This window comes from Martes martes (assembly GCF_963455335.1).
Source record: "Martes martes genome assembly, chromosome: 18".
NCBI classification, from domain to species: Eukaryota; Metazoa; Chordata; class Mammalia; order Carnivora; family Mustelidae; genus Martes; species Martes martes.
The window spans coordinates 9,566,599-9,591,856 of record NC_137906.1 but is presented as its reverse complement, the minus strand read 5'-3'; the positions used below and the strand labels follow the sequence as shown (position 1 = coordinate 9,591,856).

Genomic DNA, 25,258 nt, shown 5'->3' with positions numbered 1-25,258 from the left:
TGGCGTGAACCAGAACAGCCTTTTAGATTAGCCAGCCTTGCAGAGTGAGAGATGCCCCTGGTGTGCACGTTCTGCCGGGGGGTCGGTGGGTGGGCAGCGTTCGCTCCAGCGCCTGACTGAGACCTTATTTCAGGGCCATGACTGCTGCCCAATGCTCTTTAACTACGATGACCGTGGCTGCTTGACCTTCGTCTCCAAACTAGACATTCCAAAACAGAGCATCCAGCGCAACATGTCTGCCATGGAACGCTTCCGCAACATGGACAAGAGGGCCACGACCGAGGACCGCAACACAGCCTTGGAGACCCTGCACCAGAATAGCATCACGTACGTGCCGCCCTGCTGCCTGGGGCCCCCGGAAGCCACCTGTAGCCAGGGCCCTGACCGTCTGTGGAGAGTGTTTGGTGACGAGGATGCCTGTCTTCCTCTGCTTGTTTCCTGACTGGGTCCCTGTGCGAGTTGTGTGTGCCGTGTGCTCAGACGTTGCTTCAGGAGCAGGAGCGGAGGGAAGTCTGTAGCTCCCTGACTGCGGGCTCTTATTCGCAGCTTGGGACAGAGCGAGCCGCCCCCACCTAGGCATTCTGTCCTTCGAGGTGGCGGCTGGTACGCGGCATCCCCCGTGAGCAGCGCTTAGCCTCCGTGGCGACAGTGAGCTGGTGTGTCTGTCGGTGGAGCCTCTTCCTAGGGCTCGCTTTCTCCAACCCTGATTGAGAACAGAAGGAGACCTTCCTGAATGTTACGGTCCCCTGGCAGTGAACGTATGGCTAGTTATAGCCTGCTTGAGAAGGTAATTCCAGCTGTCATTTCAACCGTGGATTTCAAGTGATGTATACCAGTAAGAAGATCATTTAATTAAATGGAATTCTTTGATATCATACGGCCAAACCAAGGAGTTTCTTGACTTCAGTTTTTCGTCAGGTGCCTTTGTGGTTTTCTTCCCCCCAGGAAGCTTGTTTTTTTCCTAAATCTAGAGGAGAGATGTAGTCTGTTCTTGATATTTTCACTGACAGTGGTCAGAGTTTAGGTCCCAAAAGATTTTCTCTTTTTTACTAGACCTTTTGTGTTGAGAGACTTTCATTGTGGTGATGATGGCGGGAACAAGAATGGAAATCTCTAGACTTTGCCATTGAGAGAATTTTTGAACACAGGTCGTGCTTGTCATGTTCAGTGGAGCGGGCCGCTGGATTTAAAATAGGCCGAAATGTCTGTGCTCTACTGGAAAGTAATAACTTGAAGGCATAGGAAGTCTTTTCCATGCTTCAAGTTTCTTTGTCTTGAATGACTTTCAAAATTATTTATTGTGAATTTCTCTGCAGCTTCTCTGTAGACTGCGTATCAGGAAGGAAACAGCTCTCATTCCGTCTTCCAGAGTTCCTGGTTAAAAATAAAAAGACCCTTGCAGATTGGCATATTTGCCTTTATTTGCAGTTATTAAGTTCTCTTTGCCCTTAAGCAAAAGGTCAGCAAACTTTTCCTGTAAGGAACCAGAGAGTAAATATTTTTGGCTCGGAGCCAGTCTCTGTCACAACTACCGACATCCGTGATGGAGTGTAAGCCCTTGGCAATACGTATGTAAATGCGCGCGGGTGTTTCAGTAAAACCTTACGGACACTGAAATTTGAACGTCCACATAATTTTCACGTAACCGAATAATAGTCTTAATTTTTTTTGTGACCATCTAAAATCATGAAAGCTGTTCTTAGGTCACAGGCTGTATAGAAACAGGCTACGTGTGCCATAGTTTTGCCATCTCCTTCCCTAGAGGGAATGTTCTAGACATTTCAGAGGAGAAAGGAAAATTACTCTCTGAGCTATGGAATTTTCTCGAAAGTTTTTCAGATACTTAGGCTAAGACAAGTTGTTTCATTCATCTGTTCCTCTGCGCTGCCTGCTTGGAATCTTGTGGTATGCCGTTTACAGTGGTTCATTTCAAATGCGGGGCGAGAGCTTGACTTACAGGCCCTGCTTGTCTCGGAGGGCGATTTGGGGGTTTTTGTTTGGAGCCAGCTGGGTTTCAGTCATGCTTCACCCCGCCTCTGGTTTGTTTTTGTTTTTAATTGTTTCCATTCTCGTCATTGCTGTGGTCCTGCCTACACTCTCCTCCCAGACGGTGTGTGTGCTGCGTGACCTGGCTTGTCCTGCCTCTCCACGTCCCAGCAGTTAATCCACCTTCGTACCTTTTCAGTCTTGGCTTTTCTGGACGTCCGGTAGTGAGATGCATTTCCGTATTTTCTGCATCAGATTGCTGTAGCTAATATCGATGGACAACTTAATACTAAGGAATTGGGGAATTCGTTGCCTAAAACCCCCCTTCGCCATTTAGTTAGGAAGGTTGGGGCCTGCTCCCACCACATACCTGACAGTCTCTCCTTTTGCCTTTTTTCAGTCAAGTGTCTATTTATGAAGTGGACAAGCAAGATTGTCGCAAATTTTGCACTACTGGCATCGATGGAGCCATGACAATTTGGGATTTCAAGGTATTTTCTACTTTTCAGAAGAAACCTTGTTTGCGTTAAAACTCTTTCTGTGACAAGAATGTTTCTCATTTCTTGGGACAAAATGTCAAATCCAGGGCACATCAGAAACAGAGAACATTAGATTGTAGTTGTCTTTAAAACCTGAGAGTCTGGGCGGGTAGCTGGCTGAGTCGGCAGAGCATGTGACTGTTGATCTCGGGGTCATGAGTTCAAGCCCCACATTGGGCGTCCAGCTTCCTTAAAAAAAAAGAAACTTAAAACCTGAAAGCCGTGAGGAGAAAAGCAGACTTTCCCAGTGAGTTGGGGTACATTGTTCTAGATGTCCATTTTGTCCATGGAGAAAAACTCGAGTGTTTTCTGTAGCAGGCCCTGCGTTGAGCCCCCAGTCTGTAAAACCACATAGATATATTTTCATGGTTTACACTAATCAATCTAATAAACGTTCATGAAATACTTTATGGGGTGCCAGGCCTGGTACTAGGCACCGAGGATATTAGGGTGAAAGAGCCCTCAAGGGGCTTGTCCGGTGGAAGGGGCAGTGTTCTCTGGAGCTCCAGAAGGGAAGCCAGTGCGTGTTTCTACACTGAGGAATGCCCGCCCTGCGGAGGAGATGGGCTTGAGCTGCGTCTCCAGCTGCACTGGGAGTTCGGGGCCCGCGAGGGTGGGGACGAGCCGCCCGAGCTGCGAGAGCAGCAGGTGCAGCCCAGCTGAGCTCGGAGCATGCGCCGTGTGTGAGGCTTCGCCAGTGCTTTGGGCATGGGTCCGCAGTGGGTCCCGCGGAAGCTCAAGCTGGAACTAGGAAACGGGCCGTGGCGTGGTCGGAGAGGGGCGGCTGGGCTCTGCCTGCAGACAGCTAGGAGCCGGTCCAGAGCCGAAGAGAGCACCAGACTGTGAGGTGTGGGTGGCCTGGGCAGCCGTGGGCTCTGGGCAGAGGCTGTCGAGTCCTGTGAACAGGTGAGGAGGATGCGACCTCCAGCAGTGGCCGGGGTGTGGCCCCGAGCTTCTGGACCCCAGAGAGAGTTAGGAGGCCAGATGGAAGGGCGTGGTGAGGAGCACATGCAGGGGGGGCTCTGCCTCTCTAGCTTGGGGACGGGGTGGTGGTGGGTGAGATGAGGAACCGGAGGGGAGCGGGTGAGAGAGGAGGGCTGCTGTGTGCCCGCGGTGAATTTCACTTCTCCTGGTTGTTAACCTCCAAAACAGGTACATGTTTACAGAATTCTGCTCTTGCCTGTGCATTTCCTTGATGTTTGATCCCTACCCCTTGGGTGAAATACATAATACGGAAAAAAGCCTCTTGAGTACTCTGGAGAAAGAAACTCTCTTCCTCTGAAAGTTCCCTGACTCCCCACCCTTTTTACCTTCCCCTCTTTCCATCCTGGGCGTTGCAGCCCCTGGGAAATGAGCTCCCTGGGCAGTTACACTCTGCACTTTATTCTCGATCCCTTGGGCGACCTCGTTTCCTCTCCCTGTGTACGGGTGTCCCTACGAGGTCCCGGGCCAGTTTCCTCTAGTCTGGCCACCTTTGAGCATCCGCTGCCGTGTGGCCTGTGCAGACATCGGAGTGCCCGCTGCAAGGGCACTGGGGTGTGGTGAGAGGCATGGAACAGGCCACCGGCGCCCTCACCAGTAAGCACCGATGGCCCTGAGAGGAAGCGGGCCCTGCGCAGGCGGGAGCACGTCCAGATCCTGTGGCTCGGAGCCAGCAAGGGAGCGCAGGGCATGGAGGGCCGGCAGGGGGCCCAGGCCTGGGAGGGGGGCCTCAGAGCTGGGCTTGGCCAGATTTGGGGGTGTGGGGCCTGCGCATCAGTCGGGGGAAGAGGGCAGCTGTGTGGTGCCGGGGGGCTGGGGGAAGACGCCCAGACGGACCGGCCTCAGTAACCCTGTGTTCTCCCGCCCTTTCCAGACCTTAGAGTCTTCCATCCAGGGCCTCCGGATAATGTGAAGCTGAGTGAGCCTCCCAGATCCAGCATGACAAACTGACAGACTGACAAACTGACACATGCGCTGACGCAGCCCCGCCGTGTGCATGGTGGTGAGGAGAGCCAGCCGCAAGGAAACACTGAAGACACGTTTCGCGCAAATACCGTGTGTGTGTTTTTGTTTGAATATAATTGGTGACAGTGTTGGTTTTTTAAAAGCAGCAGTGATTTGGGGTTATTTTGTTTTTGTTTTTGCTATTTCATTCCATTCTTGACCAAAGCTTCTCTTTAAGTAGTTTATTATGGAAAATTGTCACACTAACTTAAAGGAGAGGGTGGGAGATACGTCAATTGTCGCCTCAACAGTTAAATAAAAGTACTGAATGTATTTTTCGTTTTGTTTTCTTATGCTACTTCTATTAGAAAGATAGGGACAAAAAAAAAATTTCTGTTAGCAAAATAGGTTTTAGGGTAAACTCTTGGATTCTGAGTTTCTGAAATCCAACCACCCTGTACCACCTCTGAGAAAACAGCCTTTACTGAATGCTGCCTTCTAGCCTCGCAGCATGGCCTCTGTGCTCGAGGCAGCAGGGAGGGCCACCTCTGTGCCCGGGGCCCGCATGGGGCAGCCACCCCCACTGCGCTGCGGGGACAGAGGAAAGGGACACGTTAGCTTACCATTTCCATTAGACATTACTAGGCCAAACTAAGTTGTTCTCATCAAAATTAGACGGGGGAAAAAAAATATTAGACGGGAATTTTGACGTTCCAAGGCTGAGAATCTTGAGAGGTACAAATATAAATAATTAGCAAAGGAAATAAATACAGAGTAGCCTTGAGCACAGCCATTTTCCTGATCTCCCTGGCCCAGGAGAAGGGGAGCGGTCGAGGCCCCCCACCAAGAGTTCCTGCCTTTGCATGAGAAAGAATTCAAGAGCAAGCCATTTAGAGAAAGGGACAAAGATTAAGTGTAGGAGTAGGAGAGTGTACAAAATAAGTTGACAGAGTAGCAGTCTCTTTTCCCAGATGGGGAAGTGGCCCTGACCCCTGCCCACCACCACCGTTTTACCTCTAACAAGGGGTTTTATAAGTTTTTAAAAATTAGCTACTTGTACAGGGAGGGGCTCACTCTTTAACTTTGGGTTTATCATTTCCATCGGGCGGTTTTCCCATTGCCTAGGGTTACAGAATTACCCACAGGAGGCCATGGTAAGAGTGTCCAGACTCTGTGGCTCTTACTGCTAGAGGGACAGGGATCTTGTGACTCTTTTTATGACCTGCTGACTTTAGGTTAAGACCTAAACCCAAAATGACTTGACTTTGATCAACTTGCCTCCCAAGCCTCCCTTGCCTCCTGCCTCACTGTGATTCAAAGACAGCCCTGGTTTTAGGACATCGGTAATGGTGCTTCTCAGAGGACATCATGATACATTCTCAAGAGTAATTTTATCCTTCTGGTGTCTCATGGGGAGCATTACTTTCCTCCAGGAGAGAATCTCAGCAGCCGAGGGGCTGGCCTGGTGGGCCTGTCTCCCCTGTTTGCAGGAGCCTCCTCTCGACCCCGATGACGGGAACTCCTTTGTGTATGTGTGTTTGCCCCCAGGCATCTGCAAGGCTGTTCTCACCGACAGACGAAAGTAGGCCCTAAACAGGAATTAGCTCAAAATTTCTTTTTTGTTTCATTAAGTCACATGATTTGGCCAGGAAGCCCAGAGGTTTTTAGAGAAACGCTGTATTCCATGAAAGAAACAAGGGCAACAAAGAAAAGTTTCCAACTTTGCCTCCAAGGACTTAGCCAGAGTGTCTGGTTTTTTTTTTTTTAACTTGGGTCATTTCTCACCCATCCACCTGGAAACCCACGGTGCTTCCGGGCCCGGGGCCACAATAACTACCAGTCTGGGGGGGGCCTCTGGGTGACTGCCAAAGCCCTTTGATTCAAGGCTTTGGGCTTTGATGTCAGGTTATAGTTCTGCCAAGCTGTGTGACCTTGAGCAATCTAGGTAACTTGGCTGAGCCTCCATATCGTCAGCTGTAAAATAGCAGTAGAAACGGGATCAGTAGAGGCACCTGGGTGGCTCAGTGGGTTAAGCGCCTGCCTTCAGCTCAGGTTAATATATCCCAGGGTCCTGGGATTGAGCGGAATTGGGCTCCCTAGCAGGGAGTCTGCTGCTGCCTCTCCCCCAACCCCGTCCCTCCCCACCGCAGTTTGTGCTTTCTCTCTCTCTCTCTCTCTCTCTCTCTCTCTCTCGCCCTCTCTTTCTTAAATAAAATCTTAAACAAACAAACAGGATTAGTAATTTCAGTTAATCAGTAAAGCTGAAATTCACTTTCAGGCTTGGCACTGGCCCTTTTATAGACCCCGGAGACCCTTAATAACAGTGCAGCAGAGTGGGAAACTATAAAGGATCTTGCTAACCAAAAAAAAAAAAAAAAAAAAAAAATCCAATAGTTCTTTCGAGAATATTCTGAGAAAGAAAGGATGAGTTCAGCCTCTGAATCCAGATGATTGCTTCGGCGACTCTTCAGTTTGGCTCAAGGGCCATCACTCGAGTGGTTTACAGCTCCCACGTGTGCCCCAACTCCGGAGGCAATGGTGTAGAGGGCCAGGGTTTCCCTCGGTGCCTGCAGTGTGCCCGAGCTGTGAGCTACCCCATGTGGACTCAGGCCCCATGTAGATCAGTTATCTGAATTATAAGGTTATTGAATTATACATGTATAATTTAAATACTGGGTGCAGTAGGTAATGTCCCCCCCAAAGATGTCCATGTCCTAATCCCAGAACCGTGAACCTTGTCGATGTAATTAAGTTAAAGACGAAGAGGATTCTGGATTATCCAGGTGGGCCCGCTGCGGTCCCAGGGAGCTTTATGAGGGAGACGGGCAGGTGAGTCAGAGATGCGGCCATGGGGCCAAAGAAGGCCGGTGGCCTCTGGCCAGCAAGAAAGACAAGGAAACAAGCTCTCCCCGGAGCCTGCGGCAGGAACGCCACACTGCCCAAGGAGACCAGAGACTTTGACCTCCAGAAACGTAAGCGAATACCTTCGTGTTGTTTGCAGCCGCCCTGTTTGTGGCAAGTTGCTAAAGCGGCAATAGGAAACGAATACATACGCGACCGAGTCAGAAAAAGGAAGGAAATGGGGTCTCAAACGGTTTTGCAAATTGAGGGTCAGAGCCCATTCGTGGTTGTAAAAATTAATTTAGTAGGTCATGAGTGGCATTTGAAAAACAAGAACATTTAGGGGCGCCGGGGTGGCTCAGTGGGCTAAAGCCTCTGCCTTCGGCTCAGGTCATGATCCCAGGGTCCTGGGATCGAGCCCCGCATCAGGCTCTCTGCTCAGCAGAGAGCCTGCTTCCTCCTCTCTCTCTGCCTGCCTCTCTGCCTACTTGTGATCTCTGTCTGTCAAATAAATAAATAAAATCTTAAAAAAACACAAGAACATTTGGCGTGGCAGTGAGTGCGCCACGATACCTCGGTTTCGGATATACGTGGGGGTGTGCCTGGGTTCACGATATCCAGCACTGCGGGTCGTGATCAGAAAAAGTTGAAGAGGGGCGCCTGGGTGGCTCCGTCGGTTAAGTGTCCGCCTTCAGCTCAGGTCATGATCCCAGGGACCTGGGGTCAAGTCCTGCATCAGGAGGAGGGGGAGGATGCAGATTCTCTCTCTTCCTGCCGCTACCCCTGCTTGTGCTCTCTCACTCTGGAAAAAAAAAGGGGGGGGGGATAGCCACCACCTTTCCGTCATTCACAGGGCAGGGGGGAGTGGTGCCTGGGTGCCCGGAAGGGTGTTGTAGCCACACCTTTGATGCGCCACCTGAGAAGAGCTCCCGGACCAGGCACCGAGGTACATAACTGATAGGTGTTAACTACCCCCAACAACCCTACAGGGTTGGAACTGTCACTGCCACATTTCAAAGATGACAAAACAAGTCCGTGTGGGGGTGGGAAGGGGGGCTGGCTGGCTCAGTCAGTGGAGCAAGTGACTCTTGATCTTGGGATTGCTGAGTTCGAGCCCCACCCAAGAGAGCCCCAGTGGTAACCGCTAAGCACGCCCCCTGCTGGGCGAGGGCAGGGAGTGGAGACGCCTGGTGAGCAAGCCCAGGCGAGTCCGCCCAGGCTCGGGCAGGGTGAGGTCACTGAACATGACAGGTGGGGACCCTTCCAACTATACCTTCGGAGGTTTGGTTGTAGCGTCCGCTCAGACTGATACAAAACCCTGTGGCTTGGAAGGGGGTGTGCAACAGGGGCACCCGGACACGAGATGCTCTGGGCCTCCTGGGCTTTGTCCACCGCACAAGCAGGTGTGGCCTGGGAGAGGAGACACAGGGGTTTCTCCTCTTCCTCCTCACGGGGATCAGGTGGCAGTCCCTTGATCTCAGCGACAGGGAACCATGGTCCCCTTGTGGGGGTGGGCACAAGCTGAAACAGAAGGGGATCAGACTGGGTGTTTCAGGAAAGGTTTTCCTCCCGGGTCTCCCCACTGCAGGGGCCCGCCCACCGCGTCCAGAGTCCAGATGTCTGGAGCGTGGCTGCCCTCTTGTGACCAGGAGGCAGCAAGGCCAGTGCAGCCAGGAGGTGGGAGCGGAAAGCCAGAAAGAACCTGGAGGACCTGAGGATATCGCACCAGCCCCCAAGGACTGCCCTCCTCCAACTCGGCCAACCCCCAAGCAGCAGCAGCCTGGGGGGGGGGGTCGCGGCCTTCCTTGAAAACCTGAGAAGGGGGAGGGCAGCATCTTCACCCCAGGGCCGTCGGTGGGAGCAGTTTCCAGGAAGAAATGAACTCTTTGAGTTGTTCCAGAACCCGGAGTGAAATCCTTCCAGCCCAGGTTCCCTCACTCAAGGAGTCGCTTCACTTCAGGCTTGGAGAACTTTGTGCCCCCTCAGGACACCTGCCAGGGCTTCCCGGTGTGAGGCGGTCTTCCCTCAACCACCAGGCCTGCGAGGGGCGCTGGCGGCGCTTGTCATGAGTTAGCCTCGCTAACAGGGTCAGAGACGCAGCCCTGCAACAGGGCTTTGCCTGGAGCTCATTTCTCTCACACCTGCACTCCCGCAACAGGTGCGCGCGGAGCCTCCTTCCTGAATGCAGGTGCGCAGCAGAGCAAATACCAACAGTTCACACGCTCGGTTTTCACGGGGAGGGAGGGAATCCTCAGGTGTTCGGATTTGTCCGGATGCTTTTAGCGATGGGTAGCAAAGTCTCAAGCCACCCGACGAAGCAGCATCCTTGGCTCATTGGCAGAAGCAGGTTGGGCTGGAGCTCACCAGTCAGACTTTGACTAGGGTGCGGGTCATTTCTCTGCGTTTCCCTCCACGGCCAGATGGGAGGGCTGGTGACAGCCGCGCAGTGTCTCCTCGAGCCGGGAAGGCCGGTAGTCCCGCAAGCCGTAGCTGAGGCTTCTCCCCCGACACTCGATCCTGGAAGAGCTCCCGTGTTCGGACACATGTCCTCCTCCCCACCACCATCCCCCGGAGGCAGGATTCAGTGTGACCGGCGCTAGGACGTGAGCGCAGGTCGGGGCTGGGAGTCCCGCGGACACCTCCAGTGGGGCAGGGGTTGTGGGCAAAGAGCGAAGAGACACGTCCTGCGTTAGAAACCGGAGTTGGCCAGGAGGGGACAGGGTGGGAAAAGGGTTCCAGGCGGGAAGAACATGTGTCACGGCCCCGAGACCTGGCAAGGTGGGAGTCTGGCCCCAGACCTCCTGAGTCCGGGAAGACCCGCACCGCACCTGCTGCCGGCCGCCTGGCTGACCCTGGGCGAGGGGACTCCCGGGGAGGGGCCTGACCGGCTGGGAGGGCACAGCAGGATCTTGACCAGGGTCTCCCCCATCTCCCCGCCCCCTGGCCACGTCTCCGCTGATGAGGCAGAGGCTAAGGACGGAAAGACTCCCAAATTCACGCGGTTGCAACGCCAGCCGGCAACTTAAAGGCGAGAAGCGGACGTCCGCGGAAGCAAAGCGCAAGGAGCCCTCCCAGAGGGAGGGAGCTGGGCCAGCCAGAGTCGCCACAGGACGCCTGCGGGCAGCCCTGCCCCGGGCGCATTTTGCAGTGAGGACGGGTGGGGGGTTGCGGCGGCAGGGGCCGGCGGCCCCGCCTCGCCTTCCTGCCCGCCGCGGGTTCCGGGCCTGCACTTTTTGCGCCCTGTGGGTATCAGCGCCCCGAGGAAGGGTGGAGAGGGGCTCTCTCCGCGGTGGGCACGTGTGCGCTCCGCCCAGCTGCCGCTCTGGCTGTGCGCCTCCGCGAGCCTCAGTTTCCCCACCCGTTAAGTTGCGAGGGGCGGTCGCGGATGGTTTCTGGGCGCCCGGGCGCCGCGCAGCCCCCACCCCGGATGGGTGGGCGGGGCCTGGGATCTGGCGGCCGCCACCCTGGTCGCCGCCCCCGTCCCCGCGGGGCTGAGGCTGGGAGGCCCCGCCCCCCGCCCACGAGGAAGTGGCTGCGGCGCGGCGCGGGGCCCAGAGCCGGTTCGGCGCGTCGACTGCCCAGAGTCCGCGGCCGGGGCGCCGGGAGGTGAGGGGGTTGGGGACCCCCGGGGGAAGGGGCGCCCCCGGGGGAGGGGGCGGGGAGTTGCATGCAGGTGAGGAGGGTGCCGCGCGTCCGCAGACGTGGGGGCGCGGGGAGGGGGTGCCCGGGTGAAGGGGCACAGGGCTGGGGGCTTGCCAGGTGTGTGGGTCCGCCTGGAGGTGAGGGGACCACGGGATGGCGGGCCGGTTCCGGGGTGGGGGGCCCCTCCAGGCGAGAGAAATGCAGGGCTCCCTGCCCCCCGGCGCCCTCGGGGCGGCCCCGGCCCCCGTGGTGCCGCCCCGGCCTCCTCCTCCCTGCCCCGCTGTCTGTCCCCCTGCTCTTTCGGGCCGCGAGGGCCCCACACCCAGTCACTTCCCCTCCATCCTCCAGCCTTCCGGGTTGCTCGGGCCGGGAAATGAGCTGGCGCCCCCGCCCACCTTGCCCCTCCCTCCCCCCTCCCCCGCGCCACCTCCCCGGCCCCCAGCCCACCCCCGGCCCCTGGGGCCCGGGTTCGCGGTCCTCACCCGGAGGGGTTCCCGAACGCTGAGCGGAGCAGCCCCTCCTTGGCCCGCGGGGAAAGCAGCGGGGCCCGCCCAGGGCGGTGACAGTAACCCTGAAAAGGCTAGCGGGAAGCCCCGGAACCAGCCTAGCGCAGGGACTGAGCAGGAGGCGCTCCCGGGGTTCTTCCAGGCTCTCTCCGGACTCCCCACGCCCGGCAGGCAGTGCTGCCCAGTGGTTAAGGGCCTCTGGGACCGGGGTAAGAGTGCTTGCTTCCTCACTGGCCCATGACCTTAGCAAGCCATCTAACTTCCCTGGGCCTCAACCTATCTTATCTGTAAAATGGGAGCGTCCTGAGGCTTACATGGAATAATGTGTGGAAGGCGCTTGGCAACGTGCCTGGCACAGGGTACAGATGTGTGCTGTTAACTGTTGCCACTGCCATCCACATTTATCAAAGTGTCTGGATGATGTTAACCTCTGAGATTTGGGATCAGAATCCCAAACTGGGCCATGTGGGAGCTGTGTGGCTTGGAGCAAATCTTGGCTTTTTGTCTGTTTCCTTCTGTACAAAATGAAGGTTAAAACAAACACAAAACTACTTAACTTAGTCTGGCTTTCAGGGGTAAAAGAGAATGTATGTCCAAGCCTTGGCTAAAAATACCAGGCATTTAAAGATGCCGGTAAAGGCAGTTTGTGTGTGTCTTTGTGTGTAATCCACTACCTCCTTTTGGATAGTTAAATGGTATCCCAACATGTTAGTGTCGCAGTTTACTCTTGCCATATTTGTAGTCATCTGGATTTTTCCGCCCTTCCACCATTCTAAAGGGGGTTATTATGAACATGTTTGCTTAAAAAAAAAAAAAAGTGGTTATTTTCTTAGCACCAAAATGAATTTATGCCACCAAAGAGTGTTAATTTTTAAGTTCCTGTTCATGTTATTCTGTTTGTCCCGACCCAGTTGTTGAATTGTTATTGTATTGCTCTTCAGAAAGGCTGAACAAATTGTAACAAATGAGTTTCTCCACAACTCTGCCAACATTGCATTTTATGTGTTTTTGGATTTTGTTTTGTTTGCATTGCTTTATTAATAAGTTTTATGGTGCCTTTTTAGGACCGTTTTCATTTCTATTTCTTGACTTGATTTTTGCCTCGTTTGTAAGACTTCAGGAGCAGACCTGGGGAGGAGGTATTAGCTGGTCTATGTGGGGTGGCAAGGGCTACTCCATATACACAGGAAGTTGAGTAACTGCTTAGCACGTGTGCTTGCTGGCAGCTCCCTGGAGCGCCTGAGCTGGGTGGGGACTTCCCTGAGTGCCTGTAGGGCCAAGATCCTGCTCCAGACTGCTCCTTCCTGGCTTAGCCTCAGATACAGCCAAACCTCTGGCTTCAGAGAAGCCTGGCCAAGCTTCTCTGAAAGCAATGAGGAACCTTACAGCCGGTACCTTGTTCACCCCAGCCTTTCCTGATCCAGATGTGAAGGAAGTATTGGCTGAGGCATCCAGCCCGTATGGAGAGAGGCAGAATTTGCCCCCAGCACTGTAAGGAAGGAGCACTAAGCCAGGCTTTTCCTGGCTTGCTCTGCTTTGGAGGGGAGCTGAGTTCTTCCCAAATGCTCAGAGACAACCTTCTAGAGTTCAGATTTCCAAGCTTTGCTAATCATTGACCCTAATCAGGAAGAAGAAGAAAAAAAAAAAAACTGAGCACATACTCCCCAGTAAATATTTAAAAATTGTGTACATATGCCACTGAGATAATAAAGCCTATTTCTTATAGCCCATCCCCTAAAGGAAAGGATGGGATTCATTCAACCACATTTAAGAAATATTATTGAGCACCTGTTATGTGTGCCAGGCACTCTAGTTGGTGCTGGGGATACATGGATGGACAGAGCACATACCCTACCCCTAGGGAGCTTACCTCCCTATCCCAGTGCCTGGTCTCTGGCAACCCCCGCAGGGAAACCCACACCCTACTTTGGAGACCCAAACCCCCTCCCAGACTTCAGGCCACCCTTCCCTGTGCTGCCCCAGCTCTGGGTGATGTCCCGCCCATTCATACTGAGCGTTCACTGTGTGCTGGAAGGATGCCGGGGAAGGGCTACCGGGAACACGGAGATCCTGGCTTGAGGCTGGCAGGGGGGAGGCAGGCCAGGGAGACTCAGCATGTGGCCCACACTCCCCCAGCCTCTGTTTCTGGGGTAATGAGGCACAGATCCCACCACATGGATTCCTAGTCCCAACACCGTTCCCAGAGCGCCTTCCTCCCTTTGTCCCCAGAAGTCCAATGGGCCCATGGTGTTGGCTCACAGGGCTACAGTGTTAAGTGGTGGCAGTGGTGGGGGTGGGGTGGGGGGGTGCGGTTCGGAGGCCATGACTTCAGCCTGCCTTTGTCTCCCCCACGAGCCATTGCCGAGGTATTGTGTTGTCAACACACTTGGGCAAAGCAACTCTAATTGCATATTCTTTAGGGGGACTGGCTGGCAGTGGGTGCTAGCCCCCACCCATCCACCCACAGAAGTTTCCTGGGAACGATGAAGTCAGAGTCCTGCGGGAGGGTGGCCCAGTGTGAAGGCTGCCTCACTGCGTCTGACCCCTGGGAACAATCCAGTGGTTCTCCTCTAGGAGGATGTAGCCCTGAGGCAACAGTGGCCAGAGAAGCTACTCCTCTCTCTGGGTTACCACTTCCTCATTGCTGACTTGGGGGTTGGGAGTCATTGCTGAGGCCCTGCTGTTTTAGTTGCTTCGCAGAAATTATGAAAAAGTTATGAAAAGGGGAAGATGCACCTCTTCTCTCCCACCCCCTTCCCCTGTAAATACCCCAGGTCCCTTTAAGGTGTTAGTTAATGCAGCGTACTATGAGTATTTCTGTCTGAATTCATGCTAAAGTGTGATTGGCTGATAGATGTGGTCTGAGCCTCACTCCACCACCCTGCCTGTCCCACTGTGCCTGTGGCCGTCTTTATCAGCGCCTTCCTTTCCCACTTGAGGACCTCTGGGTCCTAGGAAACAATGGTCAGGGTTCCCCAAGTCCTCTTGTCTGTGTTACTAGTATGGGGGCTGCTGTTTTCAGCAGACCCAACCTCTCCATCGTCACAGCCCGGAACTCTGGAACATCACACTAGACAGACTTTTTAGAGCCTGGTCCTCAGGTCTAGATAGATACTCTTGCCCAAGACCCAACAAGAAGCAGAGACACCCGGCCATACAGTCGGGGCCCGATGGAGCTGCGAAGTTGAATTCTGCAGACAAGCTGTGGGCCCGGAGACCCTCAGGGGTGTAGCCACGGGGCTTCTTCCTTCTGGGCCAGTGGGGCTGAAGGGGTGGGGGGTGGGTGGCCTTCACAGCACCGGCAGGAGCCCAGCCAGGGTGTGGAAGTGGGCCTCTGGCCTTCTCTCCGCCCCACTGGCGACCTTGGAAAATGGGGGTGGGCAGATTAGCACGGATGGCCCTGGTCCTCCCACTTCTTAGTCTTGTCGTCTGTGGTGTGGATGGTGACGAAGTGCTCCAGCCAAGCTGGATGCCTGTGCTGCCCTGGCCAGTGGCACCGGAAGTGCTGGGGGAAGTCCCCATCAGGCCTGCTGACCTGAGCCGAGGGACCCGAACTGCCACTTCCGGGGGCTTTTGTCTTCCACGAAGAGGCCTTATAAGGAGAGCCTGGAAGCGGCCGTGGTGGGAGCCGCGTGCTTGTGTGTGTGTGTGCAAGGCTGGACACATGGGAGCGTGCAGGGGCAGTGTGCTTGTGTGCAAGGCTGAACATGGAGAATGGGGGGACAGTGGCTGTAAGCATGTGCAAGCGGGAGCAGTGTGCTTATGTGCCTGTGCAAGCGGGAGCAGTGTGCTTGTGCGTGTGCAAGCGGGAGCAGTGTGCTTGTGCGCGTGTGCAAGCGGGAGCAGTGTGCTTGTGTGCATGTGCAAGCGGGAGCAGTGTGCTTGTGCGTGTGCAAGGCTGAACTCATGAGAGCAGTGTGCGTGTGTGTGCACGGCTAAACACATGGGAGCATGCAGGGGGAGTGTGCTTGAGTGCAAGGCTGAACACAGAACGTGGAGCAGTGTGCTTGTGTGCGTGTGCAAGGCTGAACACATGAGAGCAGTGTGTGTGCGTGTGTGCATGGTTGAACACATGGGATCACAGAGCAGTGTGCTTGTGTGCTTGTGCGAGGCTGAACACGCGTGAGCGTGTGTGGCCTGAGCTTGGGCTGCAGCTGTGTCCGCTTTCTCTGCCTCAGCAGTATTGATCAAGGGCGCACTTGGTGCCCTGCTCCAGGCACATCCCTGTCCTGTACCTGCACGTGTGTCTTTGTACCCCTGAGACCTGGGCTGCCCCAGGAACCTTCCAGAGCTTCCTGCTATAAATGAAAACAGGTTTTGGATCTGGGGTGGGCAGGAGGAGCAGGGCCCACAAGACGGTGAGCTGCGGGTCAGGAAGCCAGGCCCAGCAGGATTTGTGGGGCAGGCTGGCCCCTGAGCCCTGGATTTCTCGGGGGACAGTGGGCTACATGCAGCCAGTCCCTCTCTTGCGGCTGGGCCCTGACTCCACGCTGTGCCTTCCAGCGGGGCCTCATGTAAACAGGTGGCCGTTCTCCTGAGGGGCCGGGGAGGTGCCCAGTAAGTTTCCTGGGGTGTTCGGGCTCAAGCTTAGGGCTGGGGAGAAGCCATCCTTTAGCCTAGTCCATGAGCTGCAAACCTGCCAACCGGTTCCTCGTGACACCTGCCAGGTGTGACTGGGTGGGTAGTTTCCCCCTCGCTGAACCTCAGCCTGTCTGTCTGTCCTCTGGGGCTGTGGCATCTGAGCACTAAAGTCAAGAACACCTGGGGGGGGGGGATGGGTGAAATAGGGGAAGGGGACTGAGGGCACACTCATGTTGATGAGCGCGGGGCACCGTGCAGAATTGAGTCACTAGGCTGTACACCAGAAGCTAATGTAGTGCTGTGCTAATGCTCCTGGAATGAAAGAAAGAGAGAGAGAGATGCCTGGACTGCTTAGAGCTGGCAAGTGAGGAGCATTCTCGATATGTTGGGTGGTGGGGGGGGGGGGTTGCCTTTTTTTTTTTTTTAAGATTTTAAGTCCTCTCTACACCCCCCACGGGGCTTGAACCCACCACCCCAAGTTCAAGAGTCGCATGCTCCACTGACTGAGCCAGCCAGATGCCCCAATTAACTTTTTAATAAAGAACTTCCTCTCCTGGGCACTAGTGACAGCATACAGTTGTGTTCATCACGTACTTAGGGAGCACCTACTACGTGCCAAGCACTTAGGCCCTGGGGAGAGCACCGTGGGCAAGACCAGCGAGAGCTGTGTGCATCCAGCTCCGTCGGTCCCAGCTGGGGGGAGCCGCAGGTGCAGCGATTGAGTACAGAGTGACAGATGGTCAGTGGTGATTCTCCGCGGGGAGTCTTCCCTCCGGGAATAGGGAGCCCCGGGGTAGCCTGAGGTGGCGGCCTTGGAACACAGACTTGAAGGGCAGCAGTGCGGGCTTGGCAGGCAGGTGCGCAGTCGGGGGAGCTCTGGGGGCCTGGGGAACAGCCAGTGCAAAGGCCTGAGCCCCGTGGGCCCTGGGATCAGCCGCTGAGTGGGGGAGACAGACGCCCACACGGGTGGGTTGTGGCTGGGTGTTACCCCGCGGGAGGTGCGTCTCGTGCATACCCGACTGTGTGCCACGCATGGCTTAATGTCTTATTTTACACTCTCACCACCTCTGGGGGCAGGATTCCTGTTCCCGCGGGGCAGATGTGGACACTGAGGTTCGGAGGGGTGAGCGATACGCCCAGGGTCAGTCGCTGGCGGCAAGCAGTGCAGCAGGCTGAGAGGGGAAGTAGGGGAGAGCACAGGTTTGAGGAAGTCAAGTTCACCTGGGGTCTTCCAGTTGAGTAGGGCTCTGCCAAATGGAACAGGGTGGGCAGAGCTGGGCAGAGAGGGGATGGTGGTGGGGGGGGGGGAGGAACGGCCCCTCCCCCACTCATGTGTATCCACCCCACTTCAGGCTCAGGGGAATTTCAGCGGCAGGGGAGGAAGGTGTCTGTGTGTCGGTCTGTGCCCTCACCTGCAGGTTCCTGCAGACCAGCTTCTTGCCCTCCCTCCTGAAAACCAGAGCTCTGGGTGTGGGAGGCTCCCTGCTGTGTGCTGGGCACTGCTCTCATTTCGTCCTCACTCCATCCTTTAAAAAAAAAAAAAATTTTTTTTTTAAATTTAATTTGAGAGCAAGACCATGAGTGGGGGGGGGGGGGTTGGGTGAGTGGCAGAGGGAGAAGGACAAGCAGACCCTTCACTGAGCAGGGAGCCTGATGCAGGCTCGATCCCCACCCTGAGATCATGACCTGAGCAGAAGGCAGATGCTTAATGGACTGAGCCACCCAGGCGCCCCTCACTCCATCCTTCTGAGGGGGATGCCCTCTACCCTGGAGGAAACTGAGGCACAGATGATGAGGGACACCTGACCTGACACAGGGTTAGCACACCCCACTCAAGGGAAGACCAGGCTGGCCCCTGCTGCCCTCCCACAAGGTTGGCTGGGGCCTGTTCTGGGGTCAGAGGTGGGGATTGACTGGGGGGTGCCTTCCTCTCTCGGGCGCAGGAGCTAAGCAGCCATGGCGTACCACAGCTTCCTGGTGGAGCCCATCAGCTGCCATGCCTGGAACAAGGACCGCACCCGTGAGTGCCGCTGCCACAGGATGACGTGGGGGGGGCGGGAGCCCCCGGGGTGCGTGCGGGCGGTACAGCGGCTGGGCGCCCTAGACTGTGGTCTCCGAGGGTTGGCTGTCCCCTTCCTTCGCCTCTGGTCCCAAGGATGTATGAGGGGTTGGACGAGTTCTGGCCACACACAGGGGCAGCTGGCGAGGGGGGCCGTGAGGGGGTGGAGGGGAGGGTGCGGCCCCATGCTGGGCCAGACCCTGCTGCAGATGCCACTGGGGCTCCCAGGCTGGGGTGAGAAATGAAGATGGCTTGGAGAGAAACACACAGGACGAGGGAAAGCGTTGGAGGCAGAGGCGCTGGCTTAGAAAAGGTGGCCAGGGAGGTCTTCCGGGGGAGGTAAAGGAGGCAGCCACGCTAAGACCTTGCAGCAGGAGAGCCTGGCACTGTCCAGAGCAGCAAGGATCTCTCTGGGCTGGAGATGGGGAGCAGAGAGCAGTAGCGGGAGGGGAAGTCATGAGATTGCTGTGGGGGTGCCTGTGGGTAGTGGGTGCAGGTGAAGGATGGCTAGTCCCAGGGGAGGGGTTGCAAGGTGCTTCAGGGAGCCCTGCACCAAAGCAGAGGGGTGAAGGATGTTCCTGGGAGAGGGTCTTTAGGAAATGGGTAACCTGGGCACCTCCTCCTCCCTACCCCCACCCTTCTTTCCTACAGAGATTGCCATCTGCCCCAACAACCACGAGGTGCACATCTACGAGAAGAGCGGGGCCAAGTGGGTCAAGGTGCATGAGCTCAAGGAGCACAATGGGCAGGTGACAGGTAAGGCAGGCTGACTAGGATCATTCTCCGAAAAGGAGATGGGATGGGGAGGTCCAGCCAGTCATCTTCTCAGTCACTGGGTCAGGTAGGATAGTTTGGGTTGCAAGTAACACAACCCTAATTCAAACTGGCTCAAGTTACAAAGGGATCATGTTGGCTCACGTTACTGAAAACCTGAAGAGGTTTCTGGGCTTCAGGAGAGGCTTGATCCAGCATCTCAGTTCAACATTGCCAAGGACCCATTTTTTTTCTGTCTCTTGGCTTTCCAGCCTGTTTGGTAATATTTTGGAGAGCTATAACACTCTCAGTATTAGTTCTAATGGCACCCCCTGGAGCAGCTTGTATCCACATTGTGGCCTCTAAGCCCCTCCCTACATGGATGCCAGGGAGTCTTTCTGCTTGGATGACTTCAGCCTGTTTTCTCACCATCTCACAGGCATCGATTGGGCCCCTGAGAGTAACCGAATCGTGACCTGTGGCACAGACCGCAATGCCTACGTGTGGACACTGAAGGGCCACACGTGGAAGCCCACGCTCGTCATCCTGCGGATCAACCGGGCTGCTCGCTGTGTGCGCTGGGCCCCCCAGGAGAACAAGTTTGCTGTGGGTAGTGGCTCCCGTGTCATCTCTATCTGCTATTTTGAGCAGGAAAATGACTGGTAGGTGCCTGGGCAGGGGCGGGGTGGGTTGGAAGGGACCCTGGGGCTGTCCCCATTTTTCAGACGAGCGAAGTAAGGCCCTGAGCTCAGGTCACTTGTCTGAGATGTCCAGCCTGTCGTGCTCCAGGGCCACATCATCTGTTCCCCGGGGTCCCTGAGGGCAGAGGCTAGGCTGGAGTCTGGGAGACCGGAGAGCGAATTCCACCCTGGCCAGTTAGCTGCCATATGACTGAGCCTGCCCCAGGCTTGCTGTGAGGTTTCAATTAGGCTGCCAGGGATAGAGTTCCCAGCTGGAGGGGACCCACACCCCACTGGTCTGATCCAGGCCTCTCCCTTCGGGGAAACTGGGGGTTCTCCAGGTCCCTGGGAATGTGGAGTCCCTGGGGCACTGGGGACTTGGGTGCTGAGACTGCCAGTCCCCCTCCCCTCTACCTGTCCGTGTTTCCAGGTGGGTTTGCAAGCACATCAAGAAGCCCATTCGCTCCACGGTGCTCAGCCTGGACTGGCACCCCAACAACGTGCTCCTGGCCGCGGGCTCCTGTGACTTCAAGTGCAGGTAAGCAGGGGCCTCCCCGATACCAGCACAGGAACTGGGGTGGAGGGAGCCCCGTGCCCTGCCTTCCAGACCAGCTCTGCCACCAGCAGGGTGACCTGGGGCCTCGGTCCGGCATCTGTGAGGTTTCGGCGGGGCTGCCGCTGGGTCCTGTCTCCAGCCCACGGAGTCTTGGCAGGTTGCAGCCCTGGCTACCTCTTCATGTCAGCAAGGACACTTTTCCAGGCCCTCCTCTCCTTCAGTTTCCTTGTCTTCCGTCTCAAGGACAGTGAGTGGGGACCTGTCTCACACTGGCATACATGACTGGGCTTAGACCAATCTGCCTCATCATCTCGGGCCTGGAACGCAGCGTCTCCAGTTGCCACTGGCTCTTTGTACTTGTGGGCGTAGCACCCGTGAGCCTGCCGAGCCCTGTGGCTCCCAGCTCCAGACAGGTGGCCTGGGTCTCCGCCTGGGAAAGGCTGCAGCAGGCCCCAGGGGCTCCTCTGGAGGCCCTGGCCAGGAGAGGGTGACGTCCCACTGAGGCTCCGTTGGTGGGTGGGGAGCTGATCTGCCCAGTGCCCCCGTGCTGGCCCTGGGACAGAGCGAGGACGTCAGCATGTGGGAAAGTGGTGTGCTGGGTAGAGCTGGCGGGGAAGGTGGCCGGCCTGATTTAAGGTGCAGAGCAGGGGTGCCTGGGTGGCTCAGTGGGTTAAGCCTCTGCCTTCGGCTCAGGTCATGATCTCAGGGTCCTGGGATTGAGCCCCACATTGGGAATCTCTGCTCAGCAGAGAGCCTACTCCCTACCCCACCACCTGCCTGCCTTCCTACTTGTGATCTCTGTCAAATAACTAAAATCTTAAAAAAAAAAAAAAAAGGAAAGTGTGGAGCAGGGAGGAGGAGGGGCATTCTAGGGGCTGGCTGTGGAGTGGAGGCACCTGCATGATGGGGACCAGGACACCCCCTGGGGCCGTGTCAGCCATGCATGGTCAGGCCTCAGAGGGCCCGGGAGTGCCTGGACACTGACTGTACCAGGAGGGCCCTGAAGCCCACACCGTCCGAGTAAAGATGCAGGTCACAAAAGCCACAAAAAGCCAGCTCTGGTGTCCACCAGCTCCCTGCTGGGCACTCTGACCTCCCCAGGCCCCTCCCAGACCCCCTCGGTCACCACGGCTTCTCTTGGTCTCTCCTGGCAGGATCTTCTCGGCCTACATCAAGGAGGTGGAGGAACGGCCAGCACCCACCCCATGGGGCTCCAAGATGCCCTTTGGGGAGCTGATGTTTGAGTCCAGCAGTAGCTGCGGCTGGGTGCATGGCGTCTGCTTTTCCGCCAGTGGCAGCCGCGTGGCCTGGGTCAGCCACGACAGCACCGTGTGCCTGGCCGACGCCGACAAGAAAATGGCGTGAGTACAGGACCCCGGGGTCAGGGGGCGACCAAGGCCCAGAGCAGGAGGGGCTGGAGCGACTGACCTCTCTCTCTCTCTCAGCGTCGCGACTCTGGCCTCTGAAACGCTGCCGCTGCTGGCCCTGACCTTCATCACAGACAACAGTCTGGTGGCAGCGGTGAGGCAGGGAGGGGGGCAGAGAGGGGGCGGTGCCAGTTAGACCTGCTCCCCACCGGTCTCCCCCACCTTCTCTTCCTCCTTGGGCAGAACGGGCTGTCTTCTGCTGTAACAAGGCCCTGGTGGCAGTGCTTACCGCAGTGCAGGTGTTGGGGGGGCCCTGCTCAGTGCAGGGGGGCTGCTCTCCCTCATGTGCCCTAGCTGCCATGGAGGGAGGAGGGGGAGGCGGAGAATCATGCCCTGGAGCCTGAGGCTTCTGCTTACATCGTACGGGCCAGTGCGGGTGTGGCGGCTGCACAGTCGTCCCTCGCATCCAGAAGGGCACCGCTCTCCGCCCCCCGCCCACCCTCTTTACCCCTCTTCCCGCCTCAGCAAACACACTCGGGTCCCAGACGGGGGTTGGCCTGCTTTGCCTCCAGAAGCGTGCAGCTGTGGGGTATTGTCCCAGAGCGGGTGTAACCGGCTGGGCAGGACACAACATCCCTGAGCTTCCAGGGGGAGGGGGCCGCCCCCAGAGGCTCCCCCCAACACCAGCACCTGGTCCCTTTCCATATACCCGGGGTGGGCCCGGCTGTGTCTCCGGGCAGGCATGGGCTTCCCCATAGCTCCCCCCAAGTCCTGCCACCAGACCCACAGTCCAGACGCCCTTGGTGTCGTGCCTTGTCTCCAGACTGTTTCCCAGTGAATAAGATAGGGGTGCTGTGCCACCCTTGGCCACGCTCCCATGACATCCCCGCCCTGTCACAGGGCCACGACTGCTTCCCGGTGCTGTTTACCTACGATGGCACCACAGGGACACTGAGCTTTGGCGGGCGGCTGGACGTGCCCAAGCAGAGCTCGCAGCGTGGCCTGACGGCCCGAGAGCGCTTCCAGAACCTGGACAAGAAGGCGAGCTCAGATGGCAGCGTGGCCTCCGGTGCTGGCCTGGACTCGCTGCATAAGAACAGTGTGAGGTGAGGGCGGGACCAACCTTGACTCTCTCCGCACCAGCGTCAGGGGGGGCTCCTTACTTGGGAAGCGGGGCGACCTCTAGGTGGCACAAAAACAGCATTAGGTGAGGGGGCAGCGCAGGCGCTGTGCTCTGCGTTTCTAGGACATGGTGGTGTGGGGACCATCACAGTTCTCTGGGACAACCAGGCCCACGGGTCAGAGCTGTGGCTGAACTAGTCCTGCGGCCGCCTCCCTGAGCAGCGAGGCAGGATGAGGCGTGAGAAACTCCCCAGCGCCCCAGTCCTGCCAGCCCCAGGTGTCCACCCACGGCCAACCAGGGACAAGTATGGCGGGACTTCCTAACCAGCCCCCCCGCCAGGTGAACCCCCGTGGCCATCACCTCCAGTGTCATTTTCGGACCCAACGCCTGAGCCCAGCTTTCAGGGCTCATCGAACGACCCTCTGGGTCCTCCCAGCCCCTGGTTTTGCCTTCCCCCAATCCTGCTACAAGCCTGTCACTCTGGACATTCCCCACACAATGTGGGATTCGAGCCCTGCCCGGGGCCTCTGCACGTCTGGTTCCATTTGCCTGGGCTTCCCTACCGCTCCTCCAAGCAGCCTCGTGAGCCCCGTCCTCTGCAGCCCTCCGCGGCCCACTCCCCGGGCTCTCTGTGGGGCATACCCCACCGGCACAGCCCAGCACTTCTCACCAGAGTTGGCTGACCGGAAGGCTGGGAGCTCCTGGAGGCCGGTGGGCCCCAGTCCAGCAAAGGGCTCCGGCTGGGACCCATCAAGCTCTCCTCCTCTTTGCAGCCAGATCTCGGTGCTCAGCGGGGGGAAGGCCAAGTGCTCCCAGTTCTGCACCACAGGAATGGACGGCGGCATGAGCATCTGGGATGTGAAGGTGAGTCCTAGCCCACCCTGGCCCTTCCTCCTGGATTCCTCCAGGAGGAAGGCACTGCTTGGACTAAAGGTGGTGGGAGATGAGGGGCACCCCCTGGGGCACCTCCCTTTAGGGCTGGGACTCAAATCCAGGTCTGCCTGACTCCAAAGACCAGGTTCTCTGTCCTCTGGCAGGTTGGGGCTGGGCTGGCTAGGGGCCAGGTCCCTGGGGGCGGGGGGTGTGGGGGACGGCTGCAAACCAGACTGTCTGTTCTGCTCTTTCCAGAGCCTGGAATCAGCCTTGAAGGACCTCAAGATCAAATGACCTGTGACACAGAGTTTGCCCTCATCCCAGCTGCTGGGGGAGAAGGTCAGGGAGGCTAAGGGTCGCTTTGCTGAATGTTTCTAGGGTAGCAGTTTGGGTTCCCCTGGGGACTGCTCCAGGCGGAGGGGAGGGAGGGGTGGGAAGCTTTTCTTAACTATTGAAGGAACATGTGCCTTTTTCTTATAAAGAGATGCTTTCATTTATTGTTAAAAATGTTCTCAAAGCACTGTGCTGGTCATAAACTGCTTCAACAACATGATATAATAAAAAAGCAGTCTCAGAGCTGGTCTCCTGTGTTTGGGAGAAGCGCGTGTTCGCGCGGGCACAGGTCCCTTCTGCTCTACCAACAGAATTGATCCTGAAGCCCGAGGCCCTTCTCACCGCTCCCCTTTCCCCCCACAGTCCAGCAAGGGCATGGCCAGACCCCAGTGGCTTCCTGTCACTCGGGAGTCAGATTCCCAGACCAGCACTTGCACATGCCAGGCTGCTTCTGGGTTTTAATGGAAATTGATTTCTTTACTTTATGTCTGCAGCTGGTTTCTGATAAATGCACATCACTTTCTAAGACAGTTTCCCCCCGGTTCCTATTTTGCGCAGAGGGCCTTTTCTGCTTAACATGTGCTCCTCGGGTCCCTAATTACTCAGTCACAGCCAGATAATGAGTTACATCCACATATCTGGCCTTACATTTGCAGGACGGAGGGCACCCAAACTTGCCTTCTGGACTGCTCTAGGGCCGTTCCCTCAGGACAGCCCTCAGTCAGAAGAGGCCCCCACGGACTCTCAAATCACAAGAAGATAGAGATCTGAAGATCCCAGGCGACAGGCCACACAACTCCTCTTAGGCTAAATGCTTGCCAAGACCCCCCCGGACCCTACCAGCCCTCTGTTAAGTGACCTTCTGGTCCAGGAGCTGACTGGACTGTTGTCAGGGCCTAGAAGGCCAGGGAGGTGTCCACATACCTTTTTTTTTAATAGCTCACCTCAGGGCTGAAAAGTGGCCCCAGAATATCCGTGTTCTTCTGAGACCCTGACGAGCGGGACGAGCAGCAAGTGTGCTCTTGTTCAGCTGCAGAGGCCTCGTGGATGTCAACTGTCTGCCCTTGTTATAGACAGAGTACTTGGCTTAAAACTGACAGGTTCAATCTTTTGCTTCTAAGAAGGAGGAAAAGACATTAGAGGACATGACCGGATAGGGTTGGGCTCCTGCGGCAGGTGGGAAGTCCCATCAGGGGAGGAGGAGATCTGGACCCTGTTCTGTGATGGACATGTCACCAGGGGACACCAGGACCACCGGCCAGGCTTTCTGGGCTTTCCTCTGCACCCCACCCCACTGGATGTTGAGGACAGTGGAGGGGACAAGCAGCTCATAGTCTCTGGCTATTGATAATGACAACCCAGTGTTGGGGCGGTGGGAGAAAAGGAGGGATTGTGATGGAGTTAAGATTCCAGGCAAGTCATAACGTGCAAGAAGGGCTGTGAGCGGGGCGCCTGGGTGGCTCAGTGGGTTAAGCCTCTGCCTTCAGCTCAGG

The 25,258-nt window shown here is 56.6% G+C and overlaps 2 protein-coding genes across 2 annotated transcripts in view; both read left to right on the top strand.

The window, feature by feature from the left end:
- ARPC1A (actin related protein 2/3 complex subunit 1A) overlaps positions 1-4,784 on the top strand; it is a 32,846-nt gene extending 28,062 nt beyond the window's left edge. The window contains exons 8-10 of the mRNA XM_080830017.1: positions 134-327; positions 2,387-2,477; positions 4,381-4,784. Coding sequence (XP_080686143.1) covers positions 134-327; positions 2,387-2,477; positions 4,381-4,419 — 324 coding nt within the window. The 3' untranslated portion in view covers positions 4,420-4,784. The remainder of the gene's footprint in view (positions 1-133; positions 328-2,386; positions 2,478-4,380) is intronic.
- Positions 4,785-10,809: 6,025 nt separating this feature from the next.
- ARPC1B (actin related protein 2/3 complex subunit 1B) lies at positions 10,810-24,007 on the top strand. The gene is made up of 10 exons (XM_080831110.1): positions 10,810-10,898; positions 17,965-18,041; positions 18,732-18,836; positions 19,273-19,495; positions 19,944-20,051; positions 21,224-21,430; positions 21,515-21,590; positions 22,337-22,542; positions 23,333-23,423; positions 23,688-24,007. The coding sequence occupies exons 2-10, from the start codon at positions 17,978-17,980 to the stop codon at positions 23,724-23,726; spliced, it is 1,119 nt and encodes a 372-aa protein (XP_080687236.1). The 5' UTR covers positions 10,810-10,898; positions 17,965-17,977; the 3' UTR covers positions 23,727-24,007.
- The last annotated feature ends 1,251 nt before the right edge of the window (positions 24,008-25,258 follow it).

Coding starts and splice junctions, on each gene's coding strand:
- ARPC1B (XM_080831110.1), top strand. CDS start 17,978: ATGGCGTACCACAGCTTCCTGGTGGAGCCCATCAGCTGCCATGCCTGG. Junction 19,496..19,943: donor TTTGAGCAGGAAAATGACTG/GTAGGTGCCTGG, acceptor CCGTGTTTCCAG/GTGGGTTTGCAAGCACATCA. Junction 21,431..21,514: donor GACGCCGACAAGAAAATGGC/GTGAGTACAGGA, acceptor TCTCTCTCTCAG/CGTCGCGACTCTGGCCTCTG.